The sequence below is a fragment of the Ptychodera flava genome, chromosome 12 (assembly GCF_041260155.1).
Source record: "Ptychodera flava strain L36383 chromosome 12, AS_Pfla_20210202, whole genome shotgun sequence".
NCBI classification, from domain to species: domain Eukaryota; kingdom Metazoa; phylum Hemichordata; class Enteropneusta; family Ptychoderidae; genus Ptychodera; species Ptychodera flava.
In genome coordinates, this window is record NC_091939.1 from 22,746,506 (window position 1) to 22,759,080 (window position 12,575).

The 12,575-nt window shown below is 38.1% G+C and overlaps 1 protein-coding gene across 5 annotated transcripts in view; it reads left to right on the forward strand.

Moving 5' to 3' along the window:
• LOC139145415 (fibropellin-1-like) overlaps window positions 1-12,251 on the forward strand; it is a 33,290-nt gene extending 21,039 nt beyond the window's left edge. For 3 of the 5 annotated variants that reach the window (XM_070716574.1, XM_070716578.1, XM_070716579.1), the window contains 16 exons: window positions 95-208; window positions 546-659; window positions 1,036-1,149; window positions 1,658-1,777; window positions 2,448-2,561; window positions 2,802-2,918; window positions 3,017-3,127; window positions 3,848-3,964; window positions 4,467-4,580; window positions 5,529-5,666; window positions 5,772-5,888; window positions 6,166-6,285; window positions 7,737-7,850; window positions 8,266-8,379; window positions 9,315-9,428; window positions 10,471-12,251. In XM_070716574.1, coding sequence (XP_070572675.1) covers window positions 95-208; window positions 546-659; window positions 1,036-1,149; window positions 1,658-1,777; window positions 2,448-2,561; window positions 2,802-2,918; window positions 3,017-3,127; window positions 3,848-3,964; window positions 4,467-4,580; window positions 5,529-5,666; window positions 5,772-5,888; window positions 6,166-6,285; window positions 7,737-7,850; window positions 8,266-8,379; window positions 9,315-9,428; window positions 10,471-10,571 — 1,853 coding nt within the window. In that variant the 3' untranslated portion in view covers window positions 10,572-12,251. The remainder of the gene's footprint in view (window positions 1-94; window positions 209-545; window positions 660-1,035; window positions 1,150-1,657; window positions 1,778-2,447; window positions 2,562-2,801; window positions 2,919-3,016; window positions 3,128-3,847; window positions 3,965-4,466; window positions 4,581-5,528; window positions 5,667-5,771; window positions 5,889-6,165; window positions 6,286-7,736; window positions 7,851-8,265; window positions 8,380-9,314; window positions 9,429-10,470) is intronic. The other 2 variants (XM_070716577.1, XM_070716576.1) reach the window with 2 other exon arrangements.
• The last annotated feature ends 324 nt before the right edge of the window (window positions 12,252-12,575 follow it).

Here is a 12,575-nt window from a genome sequence, read left to right on the forward strand (position 1 = left end):
GATGTAATTTATTTCTGAAGACAATCGCATGATTTAGAACTTCGGATTGTGAGTGTATATATGAAACAAACGTTTCTGCATTACAATTTTCCAGCTATTAGTCCATGTGACAGCAATCCTTGCCTCAACAACGGTCTATGTGTCGAGGGTACCATGGGATATGCTTGTGTCTGTGTCGGATTCTGGACTGGAACTATTTGTGAACGCGGTATGTACTATGTAAAACTACTGCAACCCTATGGTATGTTAAGGTTTATAGGCGTATTCTGAGATGCTATGTTTTCTAATAAATGTGCGCTAGCAATTGTATCATCATATTTGTATTTACTTTATGACATATGATAGTTTTGTTGTCGGACTGTGATGGTGACGTATAGCTACGGCTTTGGCATCATAGATTGGATATTGTTGTGCTCATCCATGCCCAGTTAGAATACTTAAGATTTTGTGTTCATGTTTTCTGTTCGTCATTGATAATCTTGTTTCTATATTCAATAGAATGTGCTCATTTGCCGTCCGCTTTATTGTTCATTTTCCCGCCATAGTTGACCCCTGCAGCGCCAATCCCTGCATGCATGGCGGTGTATGCCACTCAGGAGGCGGAAATTCCTATAATTGCGTGTGTCCGACAGAGTGGGAAGGAATAAATTGCGAACAAGGTAGATAGATATAAAAGTGGTGATGGGTGACGATGGTACTTAAAACAATATTATCCAATCTCACAAGGCTTGAAGACAGGTCAGGAAATAGACCGGTTGAAAATACTGTCAACATTTATGTGAAGCATGTTGATGTATGATCTCTCTACCGCCACGGAGGGACCACCATGGTTTGACCCAAACTCATTGTTATTTAAGGTGAATGTAGACATTCCAGGGACTAGGGGTTGAACAGATTAACTTGCATGATGATTGTTTTTGAAGTTAAAAGGGCCAAATCGTCTTTTATGGAGACACAGCTGACCGTAGAGAATGACCAAAGCTTAAATTTGTAGAATTCTCTATTTTAATATATTTGATATCATTTATGTTACAGCAATAAATCTTTGTTCGGGCACTGTTTGTCATAATGGCGGCACATGTGTTACTGTGGACGGGTCTGTGACCTGCGTCTGTCGGCTCGGATGGGCTGGTGAAGTCTGCAACGAAGGTAAAGAAAGACATGTTGATTAGAATCGAAAATCCCGAAATTGCGGCGCGGACATAATCATATTCCAGGACAACCTAAAACGCATATATTCATAAAATAGTAGACAAGTTGACAGCACACGTGAGACATGGGAAATATCTTAATTAAATGTGTTTGTTGCTCGGGCTATAAATTACATACCGCTGTCTGACCTTTGGGAAAAGAATGAGATATTTCTGTTTAATGTATTAGTTAAAACATTTTATATATCAAATATCACACAATACTCGAGGGTAAAGGATAAGTAATGATAATTATTTTAGAAAACGTGAAATCCATTTAGGCCAAATTTTTAGTGATGAATAAATCGTAGATGTGTGCAAATCGACAGAAAGTAAGGGAGTCAAAATTTGTTACACTGATATGGAGGAAATTCAGACCCGGCCTCTCACCTCCTCCTGTGAATAGTCTACCGATAAAAAAAGCGTTTAATATAATTCTTACGTGTCTGTTTTCTCTCACAATCTAGTCGTTGATCCCTGCAGTCCTAACCCATGCAGTGCAGGTGGAACCTGTATCTCCTCCTTTGATCTGGAATCGTTCACCTGCGCATGCCCCACGGGAACAAGCGGCACGACATGTGACCAAGGTATACACAGCTCAGTGCATCGACAGCTTTGCTCGAAGAAATTTTCAAGTATTTCCCTCGTGCAGAAAGTCAGACTTCTTTCTGAGATTTCGGCACTAACCTTTTGACGTAATACAATAATGTTCATGATCCAATGAAGATAAACAGGCATTTATCTTCTAGTTATCACAGTCAATTCGTTGAGAGATTGTGTAAAGTCAATAATCCAAAGTTACTCTTTGCTCTTCATCGTAGTGTTCTAATGTTCTGCGTGCATATTTTAAGGTAGGACGCGCCTCGGGGACATATATTTGGACTCTAAGATTCTTACGATTCTTTTCTGATTTACCACTTGTTGGGGCTCATCTTAAAGCTCCTGGTGTAAGAACAATTTTTACCGTCTTGGTTTTCGAAAATTTAAATGTTATTTTTCCCCATAGAGTTAACACAGGGAGGGCGGCAATTTTGAATTTCAAATATCGGTAAATGTCAGGTAATTGAATTCTTTTATACTAAAATTTGCACAGTGACCCCTGATTTTTACTCTTGGTTTGGTAAAAGAATAGTTTAATGTTTCACCGAGGAAAATTTGAGAAAAAGTTTAAATCTTTTACTTAAGAGGTGCACACGATAATTTCAAAATGATTTCCTTGATATAAAATCTTTGAGTTCCACACTTTTTTTTCTCTAGTTGTATATCCCTGTGACAGTAACCCATGTCAGAACGACGCAAGATGCGCAACGTTCGAAGACCGATATGAGTGTCTGTGTCCACAGGGGTGGGCCGGCACTAACTGTGAGCTGGGTACGTATCTTTCGAAGATTTCAATAAAGCTTTAAAGCAGGTTATTAAAACCGGTGTCTTTTAAGTTAACACTTTTGCGACAAGAAAGACATATTGTGACGAGATATCATGCTCTGAAGACCATCTTTTGCGAAATCATATTATTAATACACGGTATCAGACGTACTAATCACGCTTTTTTATTTATTCACTCATATTTCCATTCTGTCTTTATTTATTTGCATTTTCATCTGTGGACAGAGTTTGATCCATGTGGAAGTGACCCGTGCCGCAATGGAGGAACCTGCCGATTGGCGCCATCGAACACGTTTTCCTGTCACTGCTTGTCCGGTTGGATAGGTGAACACTGTCAAATCGGTAAGCATTTTACATTGCCTTGTACAGAACGTCAAAACTGATAATATCTTTCTATATTAGGTTGCAGCTTCCCTCATATTTTCTTGTTCCGTTTTCAGTTGATCTTTGTGACAGCAACCCGTGCCAAAATGGCGGATTCTGTGTTAACTACCAGACTAACTACATATGCAATTGTGCGTCACACTGGTCCGGGACCAACTGTGAAATGTGTAAGTTCTCATTTGTGTATTCCATACTGGAAACAACATAAATGTAGGCATAAGTAGTGTCGATATTAAACAATTACACCCATAAATCATATTGATATAAAGCATGTTTAGTATAAATCTTACAATGGAGTGGATAAATATTGTCTCCGAATGAGTCAGGCTGGGCCAAAATTGTCCTTAAGAATGTATATTTTCTAGTATTAGGAAATGTGACTTGGATTTGCAGATCTGTCGACAGACAAACCAGACATTTCACCCTTCTATTATTATTAATTGCTGTTATTACGACAGGCTAAAATGTCAGCTATAACGATACAGGAAAGTTTCGTCCGACAGAACTCTACCAAGCGGCTAGACAAAATATACCAAAGAAACACTATGCTCACCTTCAAATTATTTTTCCCTATTGTCATGGAAACGTTTTGCAGACATTAATAATATATAAGTTTTAGTACATTAGGAAATTATTAATCTCGTCATTGTCGGACGATCATCCCGAACTATGTTGACATCAGTGTCTTTAAAAAAATGTCTGTGTGTCTGGAATCATGTAACACATTCAACTCAAGTATACACACCGCGTACAACACCGCCACACACAAACAACACATAGCAATGACATGTGTGCCAAAGGGTCGTTGAGAAAGTACTTGGGTGCTAAAGATATAAATAAAATTTGAGAATACCGAATAATTACACCATTTCGTTTACACATTTCAGTGACAAACCCATGCTATAGCAATCCGTGTCAAAACGGAGCCGTGTGTTACGTCACCGCTGATGTGGGTTTTTACTGCCAATGTGGTGTCGGCCACACGGGCACAAGGTGTGAAACAGGTATACTACAATTTACCCTTTTCCTATATTTCTGACACTTTTTCTTGACCCACATTTAACAAAGAATACATTTCTAGCTTAAATGATATAATTCGTCTATTTCACGTACATGAGCCACCATCGATGTTCACTAAACACGCATGATACTGTGAACATATTGTGTTCACCTTGTCACATTATTTTGTGATTTTTAGTTTCAAACTGCACTTATGCAATGTCATTGAACTTACTATATGAGATGTGTTCCTGATTGTTAGTACGCGCTGAAAAAGATGCACGTTTAGTGTAGAAATATCTAGAGTGCATCCTAAAACATGGCTGCCAAACTGAATGTAAAGCTTCGTATTTGGACATTCATGCTCGGCGAAATAGTTAAGCTGATCCTTTCAAGGTGTCCATTAACTAAAACAACTACTCTAAAGTATATTGTCAAGGGCCTGTTGCTTCTCGTGATGAGGGCAGTAAGAAATTTGCATAATGCTCTCTACATTTTGATTCCCAGAGGTCGACCTATGTGAGGGTGATCCGTGTCTAAATGGCGGGGATTGCCGTTCGTTGCCGACTGCGTACGAATGCAATTGCCAGCCCGGCTACTGGGGTCCGAATTGCGAGAACGGTAAGATCTAACATCTCTTTAGATCATATTGCCCGTTGCCATGGAAACCAGAAAAAATCGCCGTTTGCAATTTTCTAGATTGCAAATAACCTTAACTATATACAACAAGTTATTTTTTCTTCTTCCTCGTTCACAAGATTGAAATGTTGGATGTATTTGCATTGCAGAAACATCACTTTGCGCATGATATGAAATGTTGTTACCGACAAATTAATTCTAGGTCCGGACTGAAATTCAGTTGTCAACACTGGCATTGGAATTGATGCATAGACTGAGATAGAAATGACAAGCTGAGCATCAGGCATTTCGACTTAGTTGCTGGAGTTTCTTAGTTGCTTTTACAGACAGAAGGAAGAGCATTGGAAACGCAGCAAAAGTTACAACTCAAGCAGCTTTGTACAAAGCTGCGAGCATGGCGATACACACACGCATACACTAACTTGATTTGTAATAAAACGCTCACGACACCCCTTTTGTGCGTCTTGTTGATTCAAACCAATGACTGGGCCGAGTAATTGCACACACGGTATCTACAGACGAACATTTTACAAAATGCAACTTTTATTTCCCGAGAGCATTGAGACTACTGTGCATCGACCCATGAAGTCAATTTATTATTCCATTAAAGGTTAAATGAACCATTTCGACAAATTGGTTCCGTCAATAGTCATAAATCACATTGTAAAATGATCTTTCATTATTGTCTGTCTCACAGTAATTTATTTTCGCTCGCCTAACACTATAACAATGCGTTTTTGACATTTTAGTTTAATCAATTTTTTTACTTTGTTCGCAGTTAATTCTAGGTAGTTCGTCTGCCCATTTAATTTTTTAAAGTCCCACAGCGCTTTAACGTAAATCCAGCACTGTGTACTTTTCTTTTCGTTGTGTTTGTAAACCTCACCTCATGTTTTATTTTCTCGCGCTTGTTTTGTTTTTGTTAAACAGAGGTAGACCTTACAAGGCCGTGCTCCAGTAACCCGTGTCAAAATGGCGGCGTCTGTCTCACTCCCGATACCAGTCAGTATTTCATATGCCAGTGTTTGAATGGTTGGACCGGAGATCTGTGCAATGTTAAGGAGGGCGGTGAGTCCTTGTTAAGTCCCGCCAACCATTTCCGTGTACGTCTTATTTCCCTTCCTATCCGATGAGGAATAAAATGATTTTTCCCGCTCATTCGTCTTTCAACAGACAATCCGTGTGACGCTGACCCATGTAAGAACGGAGGCGAATGTTTTACGTCGGATGACTATCCTTTCTATATCTGCGTTTGTCTTCCCGGATGGATGGGCCCTGCCTGTGAACGAGGTAAAAAGTTGTATGGGTCTTCGTAAATTTTCTTTTTTGTTTTAAATTAAATGATGGGACGATGGACAATAATGAGAAGAATTCCACATACGCTGAAGATTATTACGATGTTTATTATGACAGGTGTGGTGATGTTGATCATGATGATGGCGATGGCGATCGATGATGATGATGATGATGATGATGATGATGATGATGATAATGATGATGATGATAATGATGATGATTTCCTTTATATAAAATCACCCAAACAACTTACTGTTTCTTTGTGTATTAGTCGACTCTGGTCTATGCAGTACCGGTAACCCTTGTCAGAATGGAGGCACATGTTACCACACCAGTGTAGATTATATTTGCCACTGCCCAGGGAATTGGACCGGCAGGCACTGTGACCAACGTAAGCTTACTGTTCGGTGTTACAGATTAAGAAATCCGCCAAACTTGAGCCTTGACATAACCATATCATCATGTTCAGTACAAGAGTGTAATGTTAAGGTAGTGTGCGCCTCGAAAGTAAAAGACTTCAAACTTTCCTCACTGAAACTTTCGACCATTCTTTACAAAATCAAGAATTAGAAAATATCAGGGTTCACCGTACAAAGTTTGTGCAGGGGAAAGACATTTTCTAACATTTACAGATGTTGTGTGGAATTCAAAATGGCCGCCATCATTGTGTTAATTCTATGGGGGAAACTAAAATTTTCGTTATCCAAAAAACTAAGACGGTGAATTTTTTCTTCCTCCAAGACCTTTAAAATTAGCCCCCACGTGTGGAAGATCAGAAAAGAAATGTAAAAAATTTGACACTCTGAATATCTTTCACCGTGACCGAGGCGCGTTCTAACTTAACGGCAACTTCAACTGTTGGAGCAGTTACTAATAAAACAAATCCGTTAAAATCACAAAAGCCCGAAATATTAAAAGGTTGAACACAACTAACCGAATGGAACGAAAACAGGGTCCACCGACACTATACTGTTGAGGGCGCCAACACCAACTGTCCGTAGTCTTACACCGCTCTGTCCATAGTTAAACATTCTTTAGGTCATATATATAAAGGTCGTTATATTAAGGTCGTTAAGCAATGAAATATATTAAAATTTCGGTTTTCAGACATTGCTTTTAAATTCCACAAAAGGTTTTTTCGTCTGTCTTAGTTTGTTTGTTGACGGTGCCAGACGCATTTAAAAATAACCAGGCATTCATGTAAATATTGAAACAGACTGCGTTTACTTATCGAATTTATGGCTTTTTCGCCGCAAGTAAAACCTTTACATACTAAGGCATTTAAAGTTGAAACCTGAAACACTGCCGTACGTGATCGCAATATTCAATAAGGAAACATTAATATCGATGTGTGACTGTCCGATCGATACTCAAAGCGGGTAAACACATGTGACTTCTGATTATCGACCACGACTACCACAAATCTATACATTATGGTCTTATTTTTACTAAAATCAAGTGAAGGAATATTAAAACCTCCAGAGACATTGATTTGAAATCATTTTGTGAACTGTGTTGCTGCTGGAAATTAAAGAAGGACACACAGCGCCCTCACCATATTCTGTTTATAATGAAGAAATGTGAGGGAGCTGGTTACTGAATTAGATTGAAAATACATTAATTCCACAAATGGTACTTGAAACGGGTTCTTGGGTAATATAACCTTTAGTGTGTGAGCAACATATACGGCCAATCAAATAAAGACAACTCACTAGTATTAAGCCTGTTTAACAATTCTACTTCATTCACTTGAATACTCTTAATTTATCCTCTTATTACGTTACAGCTGCAGATACTTCATTCACTTGAATACTCTTAATTTATCCTCTTATTACGTTACAGCTGCAGACCCGTGCGAAAGCAACCCGTGCAATAACGACGCACCATGTACGCCAACGTCCAACGGGTTCTACTGCGCATGTGCGTCCGGTTACACAGGCGCCACCTGTAGCATAGGTCAGTGTCGTAAAATGCCTTAATAAGTAGACAATGAACGGACTCTACCATTGACATTTTAAAGAGAGTAAAGAGTGGATACATAATTAAAATCCCATCGAACAGTAGTAGCTCTTTACATTAATGCTATTACAGAACTCCATGTAGATATTCATTCTATTTGTATTTATATATGCGCAAAATATTAAGCCTGGTTACATATTTAAAACTATATTTGGAACACAATGCCCGTGAGCTATTTTGAATGTATGTATTCTGCAGACAGATGGTGCATTGTTAATTTTGACGGTAGATCAATTCAAAGGCTGCAGTCTCGAAAGTTGCCTTGACAATCAACATGGCATTGGCACACAATTATATAGACATTACGTCATACTCGATTCTCGTTTATTTTCTCTCTCTCTCTCTCGAACAGCGACCGACCCATGTCAGAGCAACCCCTGCTTGAACGGAGCCGAATGTTACCACCAAGCGAGGGGATATCTTTGCGTCTGCGCAGACGGTTTCGCAGGCACAGCCTGTGCTACAGGTCTGTTGCCTTCCCTGTCGGGTCATGGCCTCGCGTCGCAAATACTGAGAACGTCAATATTTTGCTTGTAGTTTATTTGTTGTCAAATTAAATATTGATAGACTTGGAATATTGCCCCAGGAGCTGTAATGGGTGATCATTTTTCGTGCCGACAAAATACTTGTCAAAACGACTAAAATATTATGTATACATTTCATTGTTTATGTCGTTGGCGCACAGGGATTACAATACAGACGTCACTTTATATTATTTTTATCACAGTTAAATTATCATCTACATGTGTTCGCGCAATTCAGTCTGTCAGTATATTCTGATATTAGCAACCAGGCAGAATATATTTTTCAGTAGAAATCGTTTGCTTTTTTGCACTGAAGATAGTCCAAGACGAGTTGTTTGAAGTTACTTACGCAGAGGGTAATGCTATTTTGGAACGTAGACAAGATAAACCAGGCTCTTGAATTGAGCATATTTCTTCACTTTTGAATACTCTTAATGTAATACATGGAGAAATTATATAAGGAGCAATTTCCTTTACTCGAGAAAAAAATAATAAACAAAAAATACGTCGCCGTGACATATTGTTCAGCATCTACTCTGCTGTACTGCACGGATTTTGCGATCAAGAGAAGTTGGATTATTTGAGTGAAGTGTCAATGAACCGGACGCTTTGCTTGTTTATTTTCAAGTAATTTTCCCGTTAAGTATTTACAGAAGCTTAGCAGCCCTTCAAAATGGTTGCTTAATTGTTAACATGTTACTTTTAGCCTTGCAAAACTGTGCATTTACATAAGGTTCTCAACGTCTGACGTCGTTCCAGAAATATTGGATGATAATTATTCACGGCGTCAGCGATGACATGCGGAGGTCAAAAATCAAAACCATCAGCGCAGAGAACTAAGACTGACTCCCGTCTCTCTTGTTTCATCTTAACTTAGATATTGACGAATGTGCGAGCGAACCGTGTCAAAATGGCGGCAGTTGCTATGATCAGAGAAACAGTTACCTCTGCCTATGCATCACCGGGTACACAGGCCCATCGTGCGAAGCAGGTAAGCGAGTGAAAATAGATGGGAAATGATGTGCTGTTACATAATCCTCACAAGTAGGTTTAGGGTGTGCTTATACACTCAATGATGCAAAGCAAGATGCAAATTAATATGAACTCATTAAATTTTCAAATCCAATATAAAGTGCTATTGTTATACATTATAAAACGCGGTTGCAACTCTTACCAATTTCATGTCCTTTTATGGCTAATAAAAGCTCTGCTGGATAGACTAATGAATGGCGTCTGGGTTTGTATACGTAATGGCACACGTACAATGTGTTTCTGTCAAGCATATTCAAACACACTTGTAATTGGCTGCCTATTGAAGAACGATTTTCAAGTTCTTGTCAGACTGAACGCTTAACGCAACCATGACGTACATGGCTCGACAGCTTCCACTTGATCCTTGCATTGAAAATTCTGGGGCAAGCGAATATTGTGGTTATGCCAAACTGAAACCGTGACGACATTACTGTCGATGGGAGCAGCATGTGTTTACGGCATATCAAGGAATATTGAGTTTCATGACGCACACATTATTCTGTCGGTGTTTCAACATTAATGCAGAATGAGCCCCGGTGACAGATATTCGCACTTTCTAACTTTAACAATACGTTTTTAGTTCTACCACTTATATGGGGTTCATCTTTAAGCTTATGGTGCAAATAAAATATTCACCGGCTTATTTTTGTTAGAACAGAAACCTAATTTGCCCATAGACTTAATGCAGGGATGGCGGCCATTTCCAATTTCAAGTGTCGGTAAATATCAGGTTGCTAGGCAGTATTTGTTTCTCTAGTGCCAGATTTTGCACTTTTGACTCCTGATTTTTATCCTTATTTCTAAAGGGAACCGGTTTAAGTTTCCTTATGGGAAATTTAAGCAAAATTTTAAGTCTTTCAGTTTCGAGGGGCGTACCACCTTTAAATTAAAAAGTTGATATGATGACGATGATAGTGATGATGGTGGTGCTGATTATATTGATGATCATCCTGACGATTGCGGCGATAACCTATAACGTGGTTTCTTGTTCAATCTTACAGCCCAACTGATTTCAGGGACTGCACGTCGAGTGTCGAGGTTCGTCGACCTGCTCCTGATCTGCACAGCTGGTTTAGCCGTTTTACTTCAGTTACGAAGGTAGCGCAAGGCGAATGGTTGGCCCAATCGCTGACAATAATTGATATTCACCTAGAAGCTTTGCACGGTGAAGCAGCTTGGCACCAAAATCTTGGCTGCTGATTTTGAAATTCAGTTTCAATGGGTGGAATCTTTTGTTACTTTTGATATTATTAACATTAAGAGATCAAAAGAATTACAATTGTTAATTGTATGTATATATATATATATATATATATATATATATATATATATATATATATATATATATATATATATATATATATCGCATGCTCTAGCCATTGTTTGTATATTTAGGATGAACATTTGATGCGAGTATATATAGCAGGACAGGCACGCACTATTATGTACATTTCATTTTGGAAGTTCCTTTTCACCTTTTGTGTAATAATTGTCGTCTCTTTCTTCTGTCAATTGAAGTGACAATAGCTATGCTTTTTGATGAAAAAAAATACAACATTTGTTGGTGCATACGACAATTATACAGTGTTTTCACTCTTTCAAGTATGTTGATAGAACATAGTATTTATAGCCGTGACGCTTGACAACAGAACACGCAGTGGACAAAATGCACTTTCATTTAACGATGATATTTGACATGCACAAAATCTACAGGCTGTATTGACAAATTTCAACACTGGGCATTTCGTCATAAGCTGCGAAGGAAGACAAGAAACTGTATTTCGCATGAAAATCATATTTGAGAATGTATATAGATTTTAAGAAAAATAGAGCTTGAAGTTGAACATTCCACCAATTTCAATTCGATAGCCCAGATGCAAGAGTAGCGTAACTCATGTTTTGGTCAAAATTGGGTTTTTGATATATTTTTGTTCAGGAATGTGAGATGCATCTTTTATGAAAATTTTGAGTAAAAATGTCAATCTAACTCATGTTACCATAGGGACGTAACTTGAGTTACGACCCTTTTGCACGAGAAGTCAGTGCACTGAGGGCGTAACTCAGTCCTTACGTCTATTTTGCACGGGCAAAATGTAAAACCATCAAAATGTTAAAACGTGTTATAATGAGGATGCTGTTCATGAATATTTCATCAAAAAACCCAAATCCACCTGTTCACAAAGGACGTAACTCATGATGAGGTAATTCCTTGTTTTTGCTAAAAATGCCAGTGCAAGACAGACGTAACTCCACATTTTTTTTCAATTTACATGAAATGATTACATAATTATAAAATTCATTTATAACATTTTATATCTATGGCATTACCCTTTTCCAATAAAACCCATAACTACAAACAAATTTTATTTTAGAATTAGATGTTTTTAGAACCTTAATAAAAATAACTCAGTTTGTTGCAAAACTGAGTCACGCCCCCTCTTCCACTGGGCCATCGATATACTGCAGGGCAGCCCAATTTTAGCGGTAACTGAAGGTGATGGTCGATGTTACACTTACAATAACTAAAATGTAGATATATTTTATGAACATGAACAGCAGCTGTGTCTTTTAAAATTATAATCAACTAATTAAGATATCGTATAATAATAGCATGGACATTATGGATGACGTTTATGATATTTATCCTTCAGTGAAGTTCAAGTGTATCAGTACTCAAAACACGTTTTCCTAGTCATGGCGTTTTATCGTACTATATATTCATTAGAGCTCTTTGTAACTTGAATAAATATGTAAATAAACTATATATAATTTATTAGACAAGATATCCTTGGCAACGGTCTCCTATATTCTATGATTCTATTTACATATGAATAGTGATAGCTATTGTACTTGGCTTTCAACAAATGACGGTACATGCCACTGACAGTTAAATTTTATCGCTTCTGTCTGACAACCGAACAAAGTCAACATTCAATTTTTATTTTTGTTGACAGCGAATGAAACCTATGATTTTAATCCCTACATGACGTCTGCAGAACGCTAGCATTCACTATGATTTCGATGACAAGGCGACTTTGGTCTTTCAGCGGTAGATATTATTCACTGACTATCGCTATTTGTATTAGTTCAATGTTTGTTATGGGCA